Below are 23062 nucleotides of genomic sequence, written 5' to 3'. Positions count from 1 at the left end.
AGTTTCCCAAAAAGCCACTCGCACTCTGGGGCGAAGCTGGCACCAGGCCCACTGAGGGCCCTGCCCAACCACCCACCCCCGCCTCTCTGGCGTGCAGGCCCAATCCATGCCAGGCCCAGTGCCATTTTTCCATGGGACTCTGGCTGTGGCAGTTCACATCTGGAGTCTAGACTCGGAGGCTCTGCGGGCCGGGCCTACCGCCCGGGCTGGGCCACCGCTGCCCGCTGTTTGCTCAGCTGAAGCTGGTTAATTGGAATTAGAGTGGCCTCTGCGGTGCAGGCTGGCCGGGCGGGCCCTGGGCGGCTGCTGCCGAGGTCTGTGGAACATCTGGCTGGGCCAGGACGGTCATTAGGTGGCAGGCGCCCGGCGCCACTGCCACCTCAGCCTCTGCCGGGGGTCGGCGGTGACTCAATAAGGTCTTTGTAGGCTCTGGGCCGCAGAACCAACCATGCTGTGTGCCTGGGCTGCCTGCCCCATCTGCTGCCCTCAGAGAGGCCTTGTTCCAGGACCACGGGGCCTCCCCTCTGAAGGCAGCTGGAGTTGTCGGCAGAGATCCGAGAAGCCCCTGAAAGGGACCCCCTTGGCTGGGAGAAGTTTTTGAGATTTCCTACCCTTCCTTTCCTTTCTATACAATTCAAGGCCCAGAGAAGTTGCTAGCTGGCCCAAAGGTGCCCAGCATACCCGGCGGTGACTCAGACCCAGGGGTCTGCAGAATTGCAAAGTCCTTACAACTCTGGAACTCAATCGGGATTGCTCAAGGTCAAACCCATGTCTATGGGTAAGCTGCCTCCATGTTCTCACCTGTACCCTGGGGCTAATGCTAGCACCCACAGCCTAAGAGTACGGGAATTAAGTGAAATCCTGTATTGAGGTGCTTGGTACATGTGACAGTTCAATACCTAGTGAGGTGATGACAGTGTACTTCCCATCCTCTGCTCCTCCGTGTCCTTTAGCTATCTCCAAACTGTCTGCAAGCCACTGTCACTTTCAGACTTCACACCTGAAGCATGGGCCAGAGAGAGCTCTGGGTTGAATGCTGAAGGCCTGAGTCTCAGTCCAGTGGCCACCAGCTCCCACCTCAGTTTCTCCACCCAGTGACCCCACACCAAGCAGGTGGAGGAGGGCTGTGCCGCCCCTTGCCTGGTTCACTGGGGGTTCCCCTACAAGCCATGACTGCTGTCTTTAGTGAACCTTGGGGAAACTCTGGCTCTGTGATGTCCAGCTCTCGGCTTGGATGGCCTCTCAGAAACACTGGACCCAATCCTCTCCTGGGGCCCAGGAGGTGGCTCCTCGAATCTGGATGCTCTGGTCTTGCAGAAGCCATTCTAGGAAGAAGCTCAGGAATGGGGTAGAGTGGGAGCAGTGGGACCCTGATCTAGAATCCAGGGCGATCTAGAATCTGAGTGCTCTTGAGCTGAAGTTGTGTGGCTATGGGAACCAGGGAAGCTGAGGCCTGCCAGCCTAGGAATAAAGTCTAAACTCTTCCCTGGGGCTCAGTAGCCCTGCCTGTTTCCCTGGCTTTATAGATACCGGTCCCTTTTGGTAGCATGGCCTCCTCCTTCCAAACCTTCCCCCCAATAGGTGACATGTCCAATACCTATCCAACACCCTCGCTGCACCCAAGCACTGGGAGGAATGTGGTGAGGAAAACTGGCTGGCTGGGGAGGGGGCTCGTGGGCCTCCTCTGCTGGTCGGAGGGCACCCCCAGGGTGCTGAGCTGGCATAAAGGCCAGGAGCCAAGTGGACACCGAGAAGCTCAGGAGGGGGCCAGAGTCAGGGCCTCCGCGCAGGCTGCCACAGTCCACAGTCCTCAGGAAGGGGCTTAGAGGAAGCCTCCAGGTGGTGAGAGGGTCAGCAAACCCACTGCAAGATACTGGGTGAGAACCTTCCAGAAGCGCAGCAGCCTGCCCAGGCAATGGGATAAGTTTTTAATGTGAGGCAAAGTCAGTCCACAATACAAAAGTCTAAAAATCAGACCCACTTTTCCCACCTGGTGTCTGGGGGGTGGGGGCAGGTGGGGGCCCCCGTTGCCGTCAGGGGAGGGGAGGAGCAGAGGAAGGCCGAGAAGGGGGAGAGGGAACCAGGCCCCGGAGGCCTCTCTCCCGGAGCCTCCCGCCCCCCTGCGGCAGGACCTGCCGTGCGGGCCTGTGTGGGGCCACCGGCCGGTGGGTCTGGCCCTCAGAGGGTCAGGCGGCAGCCACATCATTTCTCCTTCTTCTCCAGCCCCTTCGACGTTGAGGCCTCTGTTCCCTCTTTGGGTTCTGTCACTGCTACTGGATCCTTAGAATTTGACTCCTCATAACTGACCAAAAAACAAAACAACAATGAGGACACATTTAGAGGAGGGAGGAGCAGGATCTTTGTGCCCCACCTCCCCACCACCCCTGGCAAACCCCCGGGCGCACATCCTCGGCCCGGCCCCGCCACGCGCCCTCCTCAGAGAGGCTGCTTGCTCTGCTTTCTCTGTGCCCGCTGGTGCCAAGAGGCAGCCAGGGCAGCAGCAAACAGAGGAGGCTGGGCTTGTGCAGACCAATTTTAAGCTTCTTGAACCTTCTGCTGGAGAAGAGTGGGGGAAAAAAAGGGTAGCCAGGATGAGGCTATGGGAGATGGGCACAAGGCAGGAGTCAAACAGCTCAGCCCCAAGGGTGTGTGTGGGGCTGCTCTGCCGGCAAGTGGCAAGGTGCCACTCTTGAAGGCGGACACCCTGGCTTAGCTCTTACTATGGGCTCCACTTATTGACCAAGTGAGCTCATGCCAAGAACAATACCCACATTCCCCCACCAGATCAACCCTGTGAGGGACGTGTGCGCCCACCTGCAGATGAACTGAGAAACTCTGAAAGAAGAAAGTGACTGGCCCAAGGTTACGCATATGCAGGGCGGTACCAGCATCTACTGGGATGACAGCCGACACCCACTCGCATGTGAGCCCCACAGAGCGGGTGAGGACGCTGAGGTTCTGCAGCCCTGCTCCCCAACCCCGTGTCTGGGCGCGGTGACTGCCCGGTGGGGATGGAGGAGCTGCCTCCTGCCGCCTGCCCCTGGCAACGCTCCCTGCCCCGTACGCTGGAGCTGGGGTGTCTGCCCTACCTTGGGCCCCGGGGCAGTGGGGGGAAGTGGGCAGGTGGGCACCCGCTGGGCATTACATGGCGCTGGGACTCTGCGGGCGCCGGCGGCGAGGGCCAGCTAGCTTCTGCTGCATGGAGTCGGCCAGGCTGGCTGGGGAGCCCGAGACTGTGGGGAAGTGGGTGAGCCTCGGGGTGTGAGGCAGGATTTCCGCCGAGGACTCGTAGCTGTGTGAGAGACAGACAGAGAGACAGAAAAAGGAGATGGAGAGGAAAAGACTAAGGGAGGACAGACTTCTCTTCCAAGGAGCAGGGAGAAGAACTGGGTCCTACTTTTATCTGTCTCTGCACTTTCAGACTCCGTGGAGAGAAGCCAGCGTTACTCGGAGAGTAAAAAGGAAAAGATGCACCCACACAAGAGGATCCTCCGCAGAAGGACAAGGATGCCCGAGATGCACGTGTGCTGCTGCGGCAACATCTCTCAGAGACACCCTTGTGCCCGAGCTGCAAGGTGCGGGATGTCCCCGAACGTCACCATCTGTGCAAGAATGTGTATACACGTGTGTGCTCGGAGTGCAAGGCCATCTGAATGTCTAGCAGCAGAGCTGGCCTCTGGGGGCTGCCGGCGTGTGAGGGGTGGTCTCCTTCATGCTACAGAATTTTGAACCTAGTGAAAGCGTTACTAGTATAAAAGGAGGACGTGAGGAAGAGCAGGGAAGAGCCAACAAAGGGAAAAGGGAAACCAGGGAGAAGGCGGAGCTTTAGGGAGAGAGATGGACGGAGCGAAGACAGAGGTTGTATGTCAACCGAAGAACCTTCTGGGCGGTGAGGGGCAGAAAATGCCCACATTCGTGACGGGAAACCAAGCCCCCAAAGGGGAAGGTGGGCACCTTCTGTCTTGGCTGGGGCTGGGGGCCGAGGCTGGATGAGAGCCGAGGGCTCAGGCCCCAGCGCTGCCCCCGGAGCTGCCCTGGAGTTCACCCCAGCCTTGCCTCAGAGTCCGCAGGGCTCTGCCAGGCCAGCAGCGCCAGGTGGGCAGGTTGGGAGCCTGGGGCGACTAGGCAGGGCAGGGAGGGCAGAGGCAGGTGCGGGGGAGGGTGAGTCACAGGCTCCCCTACAGGCAGCCAGGTGCACACAAGGCTCTGGCAGGCGCTCGAGGGACAACCTGGAGGCCAGGCAGGTGGAGCTGGGTGGAAGGCCCCCGAGTGGGCAGCATCAGTTGCAGCTGGCAGCTATTTCTGGGTCCCTGGAGGGTGGGGCTGGTGCTGCCCAGGAGCGGACACCTGTCAGAGTCACGCAGGCCTTGGGGTCAGGGTGGGGCTGCCCATGGGCATGGCAGGTGCGTGTATGGCCATGGGGAAGGAGAATGTGTGTGACCGAGACAGAGAAACCAGCTCGCTGTGGGTGAAGCCACAGACGGGACTGGAGAGACTGACACTTGTCTTCTAATCTGAGGCATTTCCATCACACTAGGGTCCCTTCTATTACTCACATGTGAAAGCTGAGGCCTGGGGACGGGAAGGCTGTGCCTGAAGTCGGGTGGCGGCAGAGCTGGGTGAGAGCCCAGTGGGCATCAGGATGGTGGTGGGCAATCTACACTAGCCAGTCCCTCCTCAAGACTCCGCTGGCATCTGGAGGTTGTAGGGGGGCTGCCTCAAGAGCCTTGAGGCCTCACCCTCCCCTGCCTCCCGGTCCAGAGAAAGGTTCCGCTGGTGCCCACAGGCTTGGCGCCCATGTGCTGGTGGAAAGGGCGAGGGGTGTGGCTGGTGGCAGGGACGAGTGTTCCCCTGGAGATGTGACCAGCAGCCCTGGCAGGTGCACATGTGCCATGCAAACATCTGCCCCCAGCCCTCTTACCTGAACATCTCTGTCACTTCTCCCTTGGCCAGGGCCACCAGGACAGGAAAGCCGATGCAGGCGGGGACCAGGTACAGGAGGGCAGGCTGTGAGAAGACACAGACTGGTGAGGTGATGCCCTGAGAACACCCACTCCGGGCCACGCCCATCAACCCAACCCTCCCCCGAGTGGGACTGAGGGTCACTGACTGCCCAGATTCAAAAAACAAGTCAGTGGCTCGAATCCGGACTCCCACATCAGGGCTGTTCCTCCCTAGGAGGGAATGCAAGAAGCCCAAAGAAACTCAAGCATGCAGGGCTTTAAGGGTGCCCAGGAGTCTGGGTGGCAGTAACCCAACTATCCAGATGTCAGGGTCAAACAAGCAACATCCTGACTTGGTTCTATTCCCAGAGACCCTGCTTCCCTAGGTCTGGGGCTGGATATCTGCATTAAAACAAAAAAGCAGGAGTTCCCGTTGTGGCGCAGTGGTTAACGAATCCGACCAGGAATCCTGGGGTTGTGGGTTCGATCCCTGGCCTTGCTCGGTGGGTTAAGGATCCGGAGTTGCTGTGAGCCGTGGTGTAGGTCGCAGACGTGGCTCGGATCCCGCATTGTTGTGGCTCTGGCGTAGGCCAGCATCTACAGCTCCGATTAGACCCCTAGTCTAGGAACCTCCATATGCCGCAGGAGCGGCCCTAGAAAAGTCAAAAAACAAAAAAAAAAAGCTCTGGGAGGAGTTCCTTGGTAGTCTGGTGATTAAGATTTGGTGTTTTCACCACTGCAGCCTGGGTTCAATCCCTGGTCTGGGAACTGAGATTCCACATCAAGCCATTGCACAGCCCCCTCACCACAAAAAGCTCCAGGAGATGCTCTTGTGATGATAGCAACGATGACAACTGGCTGCTATGAATGGGGCACTCGCTGTGACCTGGACTGAGGTCACTCAGCTAGTCACTGGCTCTCCCAGGATTCCCGCCCAGGTCGTCTGGGTCCAGAGCCTATGAGGAGACTCCTGGTGCAACTGGGACTGGAGGACAGGACAGTTACACTAACAGGTCCTCTTCCAGAGCACGTACTGTGTGCACTGAGCCTAGGTGTCCTGGTGTGCTGCCATCTCCCACTGGAGGGACCCTGTCGTCGTGCACAGGAAGAAGGCTGATGCTTCTGGAGGAGAGGGGGCGGCCCAGGCCTTGGAGGCCTAAACGATAAACTGGGATTGAACTTGGGCATCTCAGACTTTTCTAAAGCCACACTCCTCCTTGCAGTGTCCGAAAGCTGGACATCACTCCACTGTTCAACTCTCCATGGCTCCCAATGCTGCTGGTGGCCTGAGGTCCCTATGAGATGTGACCCCTGCTTCCTTCTCCAACCTTACCTGCCCTATCCTACTTTGGCCCCAGTGGTGTGTCTCATTTTGGTCCTCCTTGTCACCTCTAGCTGTAGGACCTCTGCCTGTGCCATTTCTGGAAGGCTCGTCCCACCTGTGCCTAGTTTCCCTCCTCCTTCAGATGTCAGCTCAGCTGTTACTTCCATGGAGAAGCCTTTGCCTGCTCAGAGCGAGGCCCTCTTGCTGCACATTCTCAGGGCTCCGTGTGCTTCACAGCATCCTCTGGCAACTTGGAATGAATCGCCCTCTGCCATTACAGACTGGAGTTTCTCTCCTGCTAGGCTGTCAACTCCATGAGGGCAGGCTCCTGAGCCGTTTTGTTCACTGCAGCATTCCTGGCACTCAGAAGAGGGCCTCGTAAACACTAAGCCAATGGCTTCCTCACAGGTGCTCACAGAATGAAGAGGGTGTCCTGGAGATGATTAGCCCCTGGCCAGAGAACAAGGCTCCACAGCCCCCTGGGCCTGACCATCTGACCATTTCTGCCATGAGTGGGTTTGCAGGGTGCATTTATGCTTAGGGAAGCATTTGGACCTGAGTTTTATAGATGATGCAACTGAGGTTCAGATGGGGGAAATGACTTGTCTGAGATCACACAGGGTGTGTAAGTGGCTGAGATGGGATTTGAACCTGGGCAGCTGATCTTCTTCCCCTTGTGTTAGGTCTTTGCTATGAGATAGGCTTTGGGCCAGAAGTGACAGAAATCACAGTGACAAAAGTCTGCACCAACACTTGTGAGAGGCAGCCAAAGCAGTACTCAGGGGAAAACCTATAACCCTAAGTGCATTTATTTGAAAGACTTGCAAACCTAAAAGCATTTATTTGAGAAAATTGAAATAAACAACATAAGCTTTCAAATCAGGAAGCTAGAAAAAAAATAAACACCCCCGAAATAGAAAGAAAATGAAGGCAAAACCAAAAATTAATGAGATAAAAATGAATACAAACCTAAATTTAATTTCTGAAAAATAGATCCCCTTATATCCACTTTTATAGATCAGAGGAGGGCAAAGGGCCTGCTCTAAATGACATAGTTAGGGAGTTCCTGTTGTGGCTTGGTGGAAAGGAATCTGACCTGTATCATGAGGACACAGGTTCGATCACTGGCCTTGCTCAGTGGGTTAGGGATCCGGTGTTGCTGTGAGCTGGGGTGTAGGTTGAAGATGTGGCTTGGATCTGGTGCTGTGGCTGTGTCATAGGCCAGTGGCTACTGCTCTGATTCAACCCCTAGCCTGGGAACTTCCATATGCCCCAGGTGTGGCCCTGACCAAAAAAAAAAAAAAAAAAAAAAGACAAAAAAAAATTACACAGTTGATCAGGATGCAGACCCAGGTCCCTCCTCTGTCTCTAAGGCCAGGCTGGGGGAAACAAAAGGCTTCCCTGAAGGAGGGCGTGTAGAAGGTTGGCTCCATTAGGGCCTGCCTTACTTAGGAGCTGGCAACAACTGAAGGGCTCCTTTGGGAAGAAGGGTGTTTGCTTGGTATCAAAGAGATACAAGCCTATCCTTTTCCTTCCTCTCAAGGCGCCAAGGACCCTTTCCAAAGAAAGCCAGTGCTAAGGAGAGGCTGGGATGTAGAGCTTGAGGCAGTGAGCGGGGAGTCAGGACTCCTGGCTCTACACCCTGCCTATCTGTGAGACCACAGATAAACCACTCCCTCTCCATCAGGACAATGACATCTAAATATCATTAAGGGCCTTTCTAGGAGGTTTCTAGTCCTGGCTTGGAGTGCGTTTTTGTGACAGGCCACATAGGCACAGGTGACCCCTCCCTAGGGAACTGTTGCCTATGTCCTGGAAAGGGAGAGGAACCTCAAAGAACAGGTTCCTCCTGTGTCCTGATATCCTTCCCAAGAAGATTTTCAGGGAGATGCCATGTGGGTCACTGGGGAGAAGGGCTGCTCTGCTGCTGGCGAGAAGCACAGGCCTGCGGCCAGAAGCCTAGGGCTCGACGAGGGCCCAGCTGACTTGCTGTGTAACCAAGGGAAGGCTCCTTTTTTCTCTCCCGCTTCTGCCCCGTCGGTGTGGGGCTCCCGGTGGCTTGTTCTGGGAGTCCAGCTCAGGCAGAGGGCAAGCCTGCCACCTGGTGGCCGCCTGGGGAATGGCTCTGGGTTTGGAATCCAGGCTGACCGCTGGAGGAGAGACCTCCAAGCTGGGGCCCACCTGTGCCCTCCTTGGCAAGGGCATGTCCCTCTCAGCTTGCACAGCCATTTGGAGCAGAACTGAATGAGAGGTGCTTCCCCATGGGTTCTTGGTTTCTCTACCTATGGGGCCATAGGACCTTGAGTCTTTTGTAAAAAATCAGTATCAGTTTCACAGATATTGTAGATATGAAAATATTGTAAAGACTGAATGCATTAATGAGCAAAATCTGCACAGTGCCTGCAACGGAATAACTAGTCAACAGCTCTTGTGATTACTTCAAAGGTGGCTCCTCTGTGGCTGGTGCCCTGGGGAGGGAGAAGGAGGAGGGGAAACAGCATACCACCTGGGCCAGGCATGGTTCTGGGCACTTTGCTTATACTAACTTATTTCACCCTCACACAACCCCAAGGTGGCTACTATTACTTAACCTCATTTTCTGTTTTCATGAGTCAATGAGGAATCCTGCGTGTAACTTCAGCAACCTGCCTGGAGCCCTGCAGGAGCAGACCTGCGGAGCAGAGGGTTCCCTTGGCCACCACTCCACACCGCCTTTGCCGTGGCTGGGGGGTTCAGAGTCTCAGCTTGGTCTTTACATGACACAGGTTTGAATCCTGGCTCCACCACATACATGCCAAGTAGCACCTGAACTCCAGTTTCCTCATCTCTCCCCAGGATCCGGTGAATTACTGAGCAGAACCTGCCTGGCACGTGGGAAGTCCTGTCTGCTCACTCTCCCCTCCCTACCTCCTCCTCTCCAAGCCACACTGACAGCTCCCAGCCCCCATCTTGGTGGGAGAAGGAGGCAGAACCTGGCCTGCCTGAAGAGTGGTGGAAGGGGACCCTGATACCCTACCACTTACCTCGTGGACAGGCAATGGACTGAGACACCCAACCCACCCAATCTCATTCTTCTGTCTGCCCCCACTATGAGAAGCCACGGCCTCTCTTTCAGCTGCATGACAGCTGGGGCCACGCCTGACTCTGAGGACAGTCTCGCCCTCCTGATGGAGGCGACAGGCAGGGCTGGGATCAGCCTTCCTCCTCCTTCTCACCGCCGGTGTGCATGTGCTGCCTGAAGCGGTGCAGTCACCTCACAACAGCCACTGGTGAAAGGCCAAAACGATAGCAGACGTGCTTGCTTTCCTCTGCACCCTGGACTGCTGGCATGTGTGACACAGCAGTCCCTGTCACATGCACTGAAGGCAGTCCCGACGTACCGGGGAGGGTCCTGCTCACCTGGGCGTGCTTGAAGATATGCATGATGAAGATGGTCAGGCCCAGGCCGAAGATGTAGGCTGCAAAGCTGGTGTAGAAGTAGGTGTGGGTGTTCTTCTTCAAGCTTCAGGGATGGCCGGCGCGGGGAGAAAAGAGGAGGGTTAGATGGCGGCACTGCAGCGGCAACACCCCTTCAGAGGAGAGGAGCCAAGGAAGACCCGGAGGCGGAGCGGGGTGGCTGAGAGCTCTGGGCGGGGGGGTGTGGAGGTGGGCGTGCACTCTGGTACTGCCCAGTTAAGTGTCTTTGGACAAGTCACCTTTCTTCTCTCAGCCTCAGTTTACTCATCTGCAAAATGGGAAAACCATGAGCCATCTCCCTGGTGGCTGTTGTATGTCAAATGTTATAGCCTAGAACAGTGGCTGTAAGGCTTAGGCCAACAGAAAATCACCTGGAAAGCATGTCAAAATAACACAGAGTTCTAGGTCCAATGTCCAGGGAATCAGATCTAAGAGGTCTGGGAATCCGCATTTTGAGTCTGATACAGATGGATCGCGCGTCAAGGAACACTGATACCGAAACTGTAAAGCTGTTACTTGTGAGTGCAGTGGAGCTGCCAGTTCAGTAACCTGTTGTGAATACTAAATAGATGCTGCCTACATGGATACAATGCCAGTGGCTTACTGGGCGGTTCATCCAAAACCAGCTTCAGAAGAGCTGACCCACATGCAACCTGGCATTGCCATCACCTGACTGCCCTTTACATGGGCAGCTCAGAACCTCTGTGCGTGCCCAGCAGCACTTGGGACGAATGGGTGCTTCTGAGCCTGGAGCTGCAGTACACGGAGAGCTGTGCTGTTGTGCAGCCTGGAGTGCAATGGACTCCCTTCGGGAACGTTGCACACATTCCAAAACCAGCTCTGAAGGACTTGCTTATCCTGCAAGTCCAGGTTGGGAATGAGATTCTCCCTCTGAGGGTACCGGCAGCTGACTGTGTGTCTCTATAGCAAATGGCCCAGAGACTCTTGTGGGTTTCTCTTTGTATCACCTCTGAAAGGCCAGGAATAGAGTGGCTGGCATAGATGTGCTGCTACTTAAAACTGGCCAAGCCCCTTCCAAACGGCGTCTGTCAGCTGAGTGCTTGCGAGGTCCACAATGGTACTACCCAAATAAATCAGATCTAGGCCAGTGGGGAAAAGCTAAGTTTCACACGCAACTGGATTTCAGTGATCCTGGCACTGAATTTCTCACCACCACTGTCAACACTCTTACTATTTCTGTAACTACTGGGCACAGCGAGATTAAGAAGAAATCATAAACCAGCTCAAAATTAAGCGCACATACAGTAACCCCTCCAATGGGAAGACTGAGCGCCACCTACTGGTGGCAGGTCCAGCTGTAACTTGGTGTGACCTTTTCTGAGTTTCAAGTGATGGCTCAAGTTGGCCCACTTCCCTCTTCTTTGTGTTCACTTTCTACAGTGGACTGAAAAATGTCTGAGTAAGGAGACGGTGGGAACAGCCAGAGCAGCTGGGACATGGTGACCTGACCCCAGGCTGATAAAAAGCGATAAAGATGACGGCTGCGCCTGCAGCTGGCTTTCCCGGAGAGCCGCAGAGGTCAGCTTGTGCTCACACTCCTTCCACATCTCTGTCATCCCGAGGTAAAAGCTGCTATTTACCGCTATGTTAAGGATGAGAAACCTTAGCTCAGAAAGGTCCGTTACTTCCCAGGGCCACAAAGTGAGAAAGCCTATGCGTCCCACCAGGACCTTCTGGGTTTAAAGCTCTTGGCCTGTGAGTCATACCCCCGCCAGGCTCTTTGAAAAATTAGAACCTCAAAATGCAAAATGCAGGTAAAATCCGAATTTCTTCCCACTGCTGTAGGGGTGGAGGGTCTGGTCCCCAAGTTACCTCCTTTGGGCTCCCGAATGCTGAAGAACTCCAGAGAACCTCCCTGCCCTGGGAAGGCCCCTCATTCGTGGAACCTGAGGGTTAGGAGTCCTAGGCAGCTTACCTGATGTCAAAACGCAGCAGCAAGGCGATAAAGATTCCTGTGGGGAGAAAGGTAGGGTGAGACAGGGGCAGGGAAGGAGCAGGGTAGTGAACTAATACGCAACTGGGTCCCCAGTCTGGTTGTTCTCAGTCAGGGAACAAATACGGAGGATCAAGGACATGGCTATTCCACTGCCGGCGGAAATCCAGTTTCTCTACCCTCAGGCCACCTGGAACAATCTGAAGGTTTCAGAGCATGGCTTTGGCTTCGGACCAAACCGACCTGGTACCTTGCAGCACCACAGTCACAATGGGTCCGTCCAGTCCAACGTTTATAGGGTGCCTAAGTACCAGGCACTGTAGGCAACACAGGGGGAAGCAAAGTCACTGCTCTCAGAGCCCAGCCAAGGAGTGGCGGGGGGGGGACACGGAGGGAACATGGAACACAGAACAATGCAGGGCTATAACTGTGAAAGGGCGCTTTCTATGTCCTGGAAGGTCCAGCAGGGGATGAGACCCAGGCTGGGGGACGTGGGGAGGAAGGAGGTCTTCTCCGAGCAAGTGACACCTGCCAGGAAGAGGGAACAGCATGTGCAAAGGCCCTGAGGAAAGAGGGCTCAGGAGGTGTGGCAGTGTCAAGGAGCCAGCAAGGCTGCAGGCCAAGGGATGCTGGGGATGGACCAGCCATGCAGGATCCCAAGGGTACGAGAGTTGGGACTTTATCCTGGGAGCGAGGGGACACAGTGGAAGCGTCTACTGGGAAAACAACCTGAACAGGTTTTTTTTTTTTTTGTCTTTTTAGGGCCACACCCGCTGCATATGAAGTTCCCAGACTAAGGACTGAATCGGAGCTGTAGCTGCTAGACTACGCCACGGCCACAGCAGTGAGAGATCTAAGCTGCGTCCGGGACCTATACCACAGCTCACGACAACACCAGATTCTTAACCCACTGAGTGAGGCCAGGGATTGAACCTGTGTCCTCATGGATACTAGCCAGGTTCATGTCCGCTGAGTTCATGGAAACTCCTGAATAGATTCTGAAAAAGACCCCAGTGGAGGCTGCTCAGTTGGAGGGACAATGAGTAGGAGCAGGCCGACCATGAGGAGGTTCAGCAGGATCTCAGGAGAAGATGGTGACCTCTGTCCACTCACTGCACCCCTATTTATACTTTGCGTTTTGTTTTCTTTTTCGGCCTTAGCCATAGCATATGGAAGGAAGTTCCTGGGCCAGGGATCAAATCCAAGCGACCACAGCTATAGCAATGCTGGATCCCTAACCTACTAAGCCACACAGGTATTTCACTCCTATTTGCGCTTTGAAACCCAGCCCAGACACCCCAGAAACCAGCCCAGACACCCCAAAAACCTGAGTTCCGGTCTCTGCGTGTGGCACACATAGCCATCTATCTGTGACATCCATGTGTCTGTCTCTCTGACTTGTCTCTGGGCTCAGACCGAGCAGGGCTGAACCTCAATCTAGCTGGGAGCAGGCTCTCAAAACACAAAACATCCTGTGCTGATCAGAAGCGACTGGCGAGGTGATTAATTTCAAAGAGGAAATGAATGAGTCCTCACTGAAGATGGGGCGTAGGAGCTGGTGGGTGGAGAGAGCAGACAAATGTCTTTCTGGAAACTAAGCCAGGAACTCAGTGGCCCCTGGTGGCTGAATTCTACAACTGTTCTTCAACTAATCCAGGGGTAAAAACAGCTTTTACTCATCATACTGCATCTGGTCCTCAAAGTGACATCACCGAGGCTCCAGAAGGGTACAGTAACTCACACAGTTGTGACTGCACAAAGTTTTAAATGCATAAAGAGAGATGCAGATATGCAGGCCTCAAGCCCAGAACTATGACCAACAAGGACACTGGGTACGTTGGAGGGTGCCTGTCACAGGAGGAATGTCGCCCTGCAGGGTGAGCTGAAAGCTTTATGGGACTGTTTCTTCAGTCTGATGGAGCTGCCTCTAGGGGAGCAAGCTTCCCTGCCTCACAGCACTGCTGACTACGAACACCTGGCTTCAAGACCATGGCCCCACGGCTGGCCCCAAGGCCTTAGGCAAGTCTCTACAGCTCAGTTTCCTCATCAGTAAAACAGAAATACCCTCTACCTCACTGGGATGCTAGGAGCAGCAAAGACAGTGTACACGAAACATGGAGAAGAGTGCTGGGCAAACAACAGGTGCTCGGCGAATGACAGCCCTGTGATTATCATCATACTGCTGTTATTCCTGCCATCAAAGCATTTCTGACTGTATAATCTTACTTGCGGTCAGACCGAGCTGGTCTGAGGCCTGGCCTTGTTGCCTCCTAGGCTGCGAATTTATGTGAACCCCTTCACTTCTGAGCCTCAGTTTCCTCACTGGTATGAGAAAAAGACTGCTCAACTTGGAAGTGGGCAGCTTAAACGGGTCAATTGTATAGTATGTGAACTCTAACTCAATAAACAGTTTGTAAAAGCAGCAGCAGCAGCAGCAGAAAGCTTCTGCTTTACCATCACATGTATTTGCATGATGACAAGTGCCGGTCCCATCCCAGGTTATTGGCAGAACTGCTATAACTTCCTACACTGCAAAATAAGTTGACTTTTAATTTGTTCCAAACCCTCCTCTTTTAAGCAGACATCGGGGGTGCTTCTAACCCTCTGATTCAGAGCCTCTGGGACTAGGGAAGTAAGTATGCCATTTGGATGTTCTGTCCCCTGTCACTAGGCCCCCATCTTGCAGACACAAGCAGCCAAGCCTCAGCCATTTCAGCTGCCCTCAGAGAGGCAGCTGAGCTTCGCCCACGGTCTCCTGCAGGCCCCAGGGTGGATGCTGTGCTCAGGCCGGCACGGGGAGCACCTGTTTATGCGCAGGTGCACTGACGAGCACCCACAGGCAGACGATAAGCTCAAAGGCGAGCTCAGGGAGACGACAGGTGTGTGCCGCCTGTCCCTCAGCTAATACTGCAGACACAGGAGCCACAGCCAAGGTGCCCTGTGTCCATACCACAGTGTGTGCTCTCCCTGGAGCCCTCCCAGCACTGGGGAGAGGAGGACCAAGGGGACTGTGGCAGTTCTACATCTGTGTCAGTTGCAAACACTGGGAAGGGGTGTGTACTTGAAAGTGTGTGTGGGGGGGCAGGTTCCTTTAAGATGTCACGGGAATGTGCTTTTTTAGTGTATTTCAGTCTGTCATACACATTTACTTCTGTCTTTTTTTTTTTTTTTTTTGCTATTTCTTGGGCCGCTCCCACAGCATATGGAGGTTCCCAGGCTAGGGGTCCAATCGGAGCTGTAGCCACCGGCCTACGCCAGAGCCACAGCAACACGGGATCCCAGCAGCGTCTGTGACCTACACCACAGCTCACGGCAACGCCGGATCGTTAACCCACTGAGCAAGGGCAGGGACCGAACCCGCAACCTCATGGTTCCCAGTCGGATTTGTTAACCACCGCGCCACGACGGGAACTCCACTTCTGTAATTCCTGAGTAGCATCTGTTCACCCAGCCAGAAGCTCTGAGAGGGCACCTGGCTCACTGTGGTCCCTCTGAGCCCCGCTCAGGGCCTGGCACAGGACCGGCACTTCACAGTGTGTGCCGAGGGCACCCCCTTCACCAAACCCCAGGTTGGTCCGGGTGGGGGTCGGGGGTCTCCCGGCCTCTTTTTCTCCTTCCCTCTCCCAGGGGGGTGAGCCCATTTCACAGACTCCTCCTCCTCCAGGGAGTCCACCTCCACTCCTTGCACTGTGGCCCCCACCCCAGCTGAGTCACCTGGAATGACGATGTCTCCGAGTCCCAGCATGGCGAAGTTGTCTGCCTCCAGGCCCTTCTCCAGCAGATCCTGGGGAAACACCACTGTAGGGGGAGGCAGGGATGCGAGGAGTTGGGGAGAGCCTGGTTCACTCTGACTGCTGGCCCTCCAACTCTGGCTTATGGAACTCACACACTTGCATTTCTGGGCTGGGGGACGGGAATGCGGAGGCAAGAGGATGCTGATGGGTGAGGGGCAATGTTTCCATCCGGTTAGAGCAGGGAGAAGTCTAGGATCATCTAGGCCAAAGCCTTAATGCCTTTATTGAGCTGTAACTCACGTATCATACCACTCCAATGCCCTATTATAGCTAGAGCTTTTTGGTTAAATGGGGTTGACCATAAAGCATGGGATATAAAAGATCAAAGAGCCCACACGGTGCTGACGTCTCACTACAGCAGGGGTATGGACAGCCCGTGGCCCTTGTTCTGAAGCAGGGGGAGTTTGGGCTCTAGGCTCTTTCTGTATCTGCTGGGGGAAAAGCGGCCATGTACCTACAAATTCCTTGCTGGAAGCCCCTGACTCAGAAACCCTGCTGGGAGCCTCATTTGGATAAAGAGATTGAAGGAGTGCCTCCCTCTGTGTCCAGTTATGGCAAGAGGCGGTTGTAACTGGATTTTGTCCACAGGGCCTTGGAGCAGAAGAGCAGCCACGTGAGAGCTTCGGAGTCAGACTGTGTGGGTCTGAATCCTGGCTCTGCTGACTTTGCACAGGTTACTTAACCACTCTGTGCCTTAGTCTTCACACTTGTGAATACATTCTTAACTGCTACACTGTGCCTTCGTCACCAACCCAGGCTGGATTCTGGGTGGGGCAGCCTTCCTGGGTGATGGATCAATGTGGTGTAAGGCTAAGACAATCAGGACAATCGGGTCCCCGAATTCCTGACTTGCCTGGCAGCCAGGTGGTCACGTGACCTAGCCAGGCCAATGGCATGTAAGCAGAGGTATGCTGGGGTTTCTGGGCAAGCTTGCACTTCCCTAAAGAACTGCACAGAAGCCCTTCCCCGCCCACGTCTTCCTGCCTTGAATGTAGTCACAGTGATGTACACCTCTCCTAATTCGGTCCTCCCAATCCTGGTACCATTCAACTCTGCGCAGCAGAGGTGGAGACCAGGGCCCAGCTTCCCTCAGGCCACACAGCTAGCAAGAGTCAGAGCTGGATCCAAATCCAGGTCTCCTGACTTCAGCGCATGTGCAGGCAGCCACTCTGCTATACCATCCCTAGCACTAGAGGGCAACAGGTTTTCTCCCCAAGCCAGAGAACCAAATTCCAAGTACCAGAAACCAGGTATGACTGTCCTTTCCCTGCTGGGAGCCTTCCAATGGCTAATCCCCTGCCTTCTGGGCAGCATCTGGGCTCCCTGACATGCTATCCTTGGCTTTCCCAAATCTGGCCTCTCTCCTGCTGTTCCCCCAAACTCAGCCACACTCCCTCCCCAATTCTCTGCTCCCTTCATGTATTCTCCTGCTTGAGCCCTTGACTGAAGCTGAGCTCTTTCTCTCTCTGTCTTTTTAGGATGGCACCCATAGCATATGGAAGTTTCCAGGTTAGGAGTTGAGTCGAAGCTGTAGATGCTAGCCTATGCCACAGCTACAGCAATGTGGGATCTGAGCCTCATCTGTGACCTACACTGCAGCTCATGGCAACGCCGGATCCTTAACCCACTGAGTGAGGCCAGGGATTGAACTCGTGTCTTCATGGATACTAGTTGAGTTTGTTACTGCTGAGCCTTGATGGGAACTCCCATGAACTCACTCTCTCAAATGCTCATACTACCCCTGCGTGCTTAGTAAACACGCAATCATCCTTCGTGACCCAGGAAAGTTTTCCTGACACCTTGGCTGGTCCATCCATCACAGCCTGGGGGGCTCAGCTGCTGCTCTGGCTTGCCCAGAATCTGTCCTCCGGCTCTGCAGAACCAGCCTCACCTTACACCCTTGGTTCCAAGGGGCTGCCACTTCAGACAGTCTGCCCCCAGTCACAGGAGAGGGCAGTGGCCTGGGCCTACCCGTCACTCTCAGGGGGAATGTCTAGCTCACAGGCCAGGCCAGCCAGGCCCCACGGGCTTATCCACGCCCAAGCTGGGAGAAACCTGCTCTCCTCGGGTCACTGAGCTGGGACAGCAGCATCTAAGCGTGTGGCCGTGAGACTCTCTCAGCCCAGGGAGAGACGTGTGTGCAGCAGTGGAGCCAGGCCACGAGGAGGACGGCTATTTTCTGACTCTCGGGGCTGACTTCACCCTGTTCCTTGTGTGCTGCTCACTGCAGTGTCTTTGTGACACGATCCCCTCTTCTTCCTTCCACCAGGCCTGACCGATTCCATCCTGCTCTTTTGGGTCTTGTGGCCCCAGGAGGTGATTCTTGGATTAGTCTATGGTTTAAACTCCAGGCTCATCATGCTTTCCCATCCCACACTGAGGAATGGTTTGGACTTGGGCCTGTGACCCAATTCTGGCCAATAAAACATGAGGGAGACTGCACAGAGAATCTGGGGAAAAAGATCCCTCTTTGATGAAAGAGAAATGTAAAGTTCCCCTTTCCTATCTGTGGACATGCTGAGAATGGTGGGATGGAGGGCTGAGGTGACCTTGGCTCTTGGCGACTCCACTGAGGGTCATAAACCCACCTCTAGATGCTCTACCCCTGGCTGTGCTACAGTATGAAGTAACGGCACTTCCTTATTGTTTACAGAGGCTTGCAGGTGGGCTTTTTAATGTTTATAAACAATGGAAACACTGAAGAACAAAACAGGGCAGTGTGAGAGGCATGGGGCCAACAGCACCTGACAGTTGTGGGCTAAAGGGACCCAGCAAGGGGGCTCTAGGTCTTGGAGTGGGGGTCTTCTCCTTTGGAGGCCCCTGCCCGCCCCATCGCAGGCTGTGTTAGGCAGCCCTCTCTGTGCTCGTCCCCATTCCAGCCCATCCCACAGCGCACTGCACTGGGAACCCAGCTGCCAAATCAAAAAGTAAAAGGAAACCAGGCCGGAGACATAGGGTGCCTGGAGGACGAGCTAAGGGAGGGCATCGACTGGAACAGCGACCACGAGGGGACAGGCCGGGCCACTGGGGGTGGGGGGGGCAGATGGGCTCCCCGTGGCGAGGTGGTCACTTACATTTTATTGGTGCCTCAAAGGACTTGGCCACTGTCACCATCACATTGGTGCCAAACACCTAGAAGGAGAAGAGAGGAGTCTGGAGGGAGGCGAGAACCTGGAGGGAGGGTGGGAAGGAATGGCCATCCCTGAGCTTCTCAATGTGCTAATGCCTGAGGTGGGCGGGAGAGGGGCAGGGGGGCTCCAGAGCAGATGGGAAGCTGAGGTTAGTGGCCACCCATGCTGGCATATGGACACCTCATGCAGCTCCTGGTTCTGGGCAGCAATAAGGGGCAATTTGAAAGAGTCAGAAAAGGGCCTCTGATGGCCCCAGCCAGGCAACCTATGTTAGTTCAGGGTTCTGTGCCCGCCCAGGAGATAAAGTCCTCCAGCTCCACCCACTTAAGGGGAGAAGAGGCTGCCTGAGGCCAGGAAGGGGTGCCTCTTGGCTGTGTGTGGCAGGTTCCTCAGCCCAGGGCTGCTGCACAGATGGCGAACACTGTCAGCAGCAGCCTCTGTCCTCATGGATCAGCGCCTTCTCCTCAGTGTCCCCATCTGCCTTAACCGCCCCCACCTCAACTTCTCTGAGGCTCAACTTGATTGCTGGGAGCCGTGGGCTAAGCCCCCGGCAGGGCCACTTGAGGAAGAGAAGAGGGGACTGGGGGGCACTGGGACAGGGTGGGCTCTCAGCAAGGACTTGTTCCGGGATCTTCCTTCTGGGCCTCGCAGCTGCCCTGCATCAGATGACCGCTGTGTGGGCCAGAAGACAGGGCAGGAGAAGGCAGGGGGCCTGGCAGCCAGCCATCCTTTGCCTCCCTGCCTGACTCACCCAGAAGACATCGTAGATGAAGAGCCCACCCAGCAGGATGCAGCCGGTGCTGACGTTGTTCAGGTGCAGGAGCTCCACCCCGTTAAGGGAGAAGGCCAGGCCGAAGAGGTTGTTGGCAATCCAGTGCTGGGAAAGCGGGGAGTGAGATCAGCTCGCCCTGCCCCCGCCCTGCCCCCGCCCCTCCACCCCCAGGGCCCCGAGCCCTGGCCTCTTACCTTCCTCAGCAGGTACCAGACACCAACGATGCTGCTCAGGCCCAGGCACACCAGGTCCTTGGTGTCAAACTCATAATTGATGATCTCTGGGCAGAGAGGCCGGGTAAGTCCACTCCCCGGGGGCGGGGCTGCCCCTCCCACCTGTCAGCCCCTGGACGGAGGAGGGCATGGCTGTGGGCTCTGTCACAGGCCCACAGGCTGGGGGTGCTCACTGGAGCCACCCCCAGCCCCTCCAACTTCCTAGAGGGGGAAAAGGAGGCCCAGGGAGAACCCAGGCCTGGCATGGGGTCTGTGGGAGGTGGTCCGTGGTGCTGGAAGCACAGGCTCTGCACTTGCAGCTGGGTGACCTCAGGGCATGCAGTTCCCTGTCTGAGCTTCAGTCTGCTCATCTGTAAAAGGGGACCATGGCACCTCCCTGACAGGACAGCTGTGGGGTGCAAGTGAGATGGTCCGCACATAGAGCTCAGCGCGGAGCCTGCACGAAGTAGGTGCTCCATCAATGCCGGCTGCACTGAGCTCTGGTCCTAAGCAAGATCCCAGTTCATCCAGGAATCTTCCTACTCTGCCACCAAAGGAATCAAGGTTGCTGGCAGCCCTAAGTCACCAGCAGTGGAGGGAGAGAGGGAGGCTCAGAGGCTGCTCAGGTGGGGGGCCCTGTGGCCGACAGCTGATGTTGGAGCCCTTCTCCATCACCTCCAATGCCCTAATAAGGAAGCCCAGAGAGGCGGTGAACTCGCACAGGGTCACAGAGCACGGCCCTTCCTTTCTGATTCCACAATGTAGCAGACTGTTGGTTGGCCCAGTTTTTATTCTCTCTGTGGCAACAGCACCCTGGTGATTTTTAACTGGACACGAGGCCAACTGGCTCACGACCACAACTCCCAGCTTCCCCTGTAGCTAAACGGGCCCGTGGCTCAGCTGCCTCTCCTTCCCTTGCGGGGGCCTGTGGAACGACGGTGCCCCGTCCTGGGCCGAGGGCCCCTTGAGCTCCGCAGAGCACAACACAGATGAGAAGACTCAACAACCACTGCTGGGCACAGAAGCCTAGAGATGCACAAAGGAATCATAAAATCGCTGCTCTCCAGGGACAAGGCAGAGTGTGCCGGGCACATCCACAAGCACGACATTCACAAGCTCAGACTTTGACATGAGAGAGTCTGTCCATGCGGCGAAGCCATTGCTAATCCTGCTACAGCAGTCGAACCCACACCCTAACTAACCCCCATGCCCCAGACTTTCTCCAATTCCCTGTGGGTTTCATTATTTTAAAAGCCAGGGAACCTCTTTTTCAACCCTTAGGTAGGGATGTAATCACACTAAAAATAGACAAGATAAAAAGAGCCACTACAGCCAACTGTCTACTGAGTGTTTACTATGAGCCAGGCAGTGTGCCAAATGCTTTCCACTCATTACTCACTCGCCGTCCTAACAACATGCCCGTAAGGGAGGGACTAGATTATAATGTTCACTTCACAGATGAACCCCCACCCCCAAACCCCTCAAACCCCCCAAGGTCAGAGAGGTAAAGGTGTGCACCCAGCGCAGAGCTGGGATGTGAACCCAGGGCGCACCCTCTCCATCACTCACTGTACTGGGAGACAACGGGGAAGGGGGTGCAAGATGCCCAGGGTGCCCCGGAGGCAGGGGAAAGTAGGCAGCACTGACCTTCCTTGCTCTCCCCGGAGCCCTGCGTGAAGAGCAGCTGGTACTGCCGATTTGGGAAGTTAGCTGGAAAAAACTTATTCATGAAGGGGCTGGAAGGAAAGACAAAATTGCAGGTTGGCAAACAGAGCCCCTACAGGCTACCACAGAACACCCTCCACCCCAGCGCCCAGGCATCCATTTACAAGCTGTGATCTCCCAATACCCTTACAGCTGACAGGTAGGTGTTACTGTGCCCACTATTCAGATGTGGAAACAGAGGCCCTCGGAGGGCAAGTGAGTGCCCAGGGTCACACAGGGAGTCACTATCTGAGCTGAGGCTCCAACCTAGGTCTCTGGACTCCTAGCGGTTCTGTACTGCCTCTTAGTTAACACTCAAGAAACACAAAGCAGAGGCAGACTTCCACATAAAGCAGAGTTCTTAGGAAAGCAATGGACTCCAAGGTTTGGTTGAGGTACCATCTGTATGAGAGTTCCTTGTTGAGAATGCATGTGAGAAAAACGTAAAAAAAAAAGAGGAGTTCCCGTCGTGGCGCAGTGGTTAACGAATCCGACTAGGAACCATAAGGTTGCGGGTTCGGTCCCTGCCCTTGCTCAGTGGGTTAACGATCTGGCGTTGCCGTGAGCTGTGGTGTAGGTTGCAGACGCGGCTCGGATCCCATGTTGCTGTGGCTCTGGTGTAGGCCGGTGGCTACAGCTCCAATTAGACCCCTAGCCTGGGAATCTCCATATGCAGCGAGCGGCCGAAGAAATAGCAAAAAGACAAAAAAAAAAAAAACAACCAAAAAAAAAGAATGTGTGTGTATGTATGTATATATGTACACACACACACATAAATATGGACTGGATCACTATGCTGTACAGCAGAAACTGACACAACACTGTAAATTAACTACACTGATTAAAAAAAAAATCATATTCAGGCTCAAGCCTGCTTGGGGCAAATCCTCACTCTTCCAGGAGACCCACTGGGCAGACAGCAGAGCTGAAGAGGTGCCAGCCAGGAGCCTAGGGCAAAAGCTGATGACTGGGCCCCACACCACAGCGCTTAGGCGGCTGGCAGGGCAGTGGCCAGAAGTCGGATGGTCCTAGTCAACTACTTCCTCCTGCCAGCTCCCTCCCCGGCCGTAAGAAGCTGACCTGGCCTGGGCCAAAACAGAGCAGAGGATGCACCAAACACGGTCAGGCCCGCAGAGGGAAATGCGATCTGCAGCCCCCTTTCCGGGCTGGTGGTAGAGGTGGATGGGTGAGGAGGCATGAATTTTGCTTTTGACTCTAGGATCGAACAGGTAATCCCTTGCCCCAATTTCCCAGAGATTCTGTCCCAATTTTTTAGTTTCTGTATTCTGAATGCCATCCAAACATGTGAAACGCGGCAAATCAAAGCTACAGTGTTGTCAGTTCCTTTGCATTTTGAGGTTGTTAAAGGGACTTTTCACTAAAATAGCCATCCAATTGCTCTTTCATGGGTCGCCTGTTAAACTGTTACTACATTTGCTAAACCTTATAAAAATCCAGCACGCTCCTCTCTTTAGCAGTTAGCAGACCCAAAGCGAACCCGAGCTGACTATAAGGTATAATGTATTCTGCTTGAGGGGATTAACTATTTCCTTTAATTATCAGTTTCCCAGAAACTGAGCTATGTTGACATGAGGCAATTCCTTCTGGGTGATTCTGTTTCCTTAAATATTATATAAACAGTGACAACCCAAAGCATGAATGGTATAATTGAATTATTGTTACTTTTATCTGAATAATAAGCCTGCTGTCAGCTTTGTAGATCCAAATAAAAGGAATTAAATATGGAAAAAAGAAAAGAAGGCATATTCCTG

General features: G+C 54.8%; 1 protein-coding gene across 3 annotated transcripts in view; it reads right to left on the bottom strand.

Moving 5' to 3' along the window:
- The window catches only part of HM13 (histocompatibility minor 13), a 39857-nt gene continuing 18702 nt past the window's right edge, over nucleotides 1908-23062 (bottom strand). The window contains exons 4-13 of one of the 3 annotated variants that reach the window (XR_002339841.1): nucleotides 21234-21322; nucleotides 19569-19654; nucleotides 19354-19479; nucleotides 18546-18603; nucleotides 15392-15475; nucleotides 11660-11696; nucleotides 9667-9769; nucleotides 4922-5007; nucleotides 3090-3292; nucleotides 1908-2302 (exon numbers count right to left, since the gene is read on the bottom strand). Coding sequence is in view for 2 of the 3 variants with exons in the window: in XM_021077342.1 (XP_020933001.1) it covers nucleotides 2203-2302; nucleotides 3146-3292; nucleotides 4922-5007; nucleotides 9667-9769; nucleotides 11660-11696; nucleotides 15392-15475; nucleotides 18546-18603; nucleotides 19354-19479; nucleotides 19569-19654; nucleotides 21234-21322 (916 nt within the window). In the remaining variant the exon portion in view is untranslated. The remainder of the gene's footprint in view (nucleotides 2303-3089; nucleotides 3293-4921; nucleotides 5008-9666; nucleotides 9770-11659; nucleotides 11697-15391; nucleotides 15476-18545; nucleotides 18604-19353; nucleotides 19480-19568; nucleotides 19655-21233; nucleotides 21323-23062) is intronic. The other 2 variants (XM_021077342.1, XM_021077341.1) reach the window with 2 other exon arrangements.

The sequence above is a fragment of the Sus scrofa genome, chromosome 17 (genome assembly GCF_000003025.6).
Source record: "Sus scrofa isolate TJ Tabasco breed Duroc chromosome 17, Sscrofa11.1, whole genome shotgun sequence".
NCBI lineage: Eukaryota > Metazoa > Chordata > Mammalia > Artiodactyla > Suidae > Sus > Sus scrofa.
This window is presented reverse-complemented; position numbering and strand designations above follow the sequence as displayed.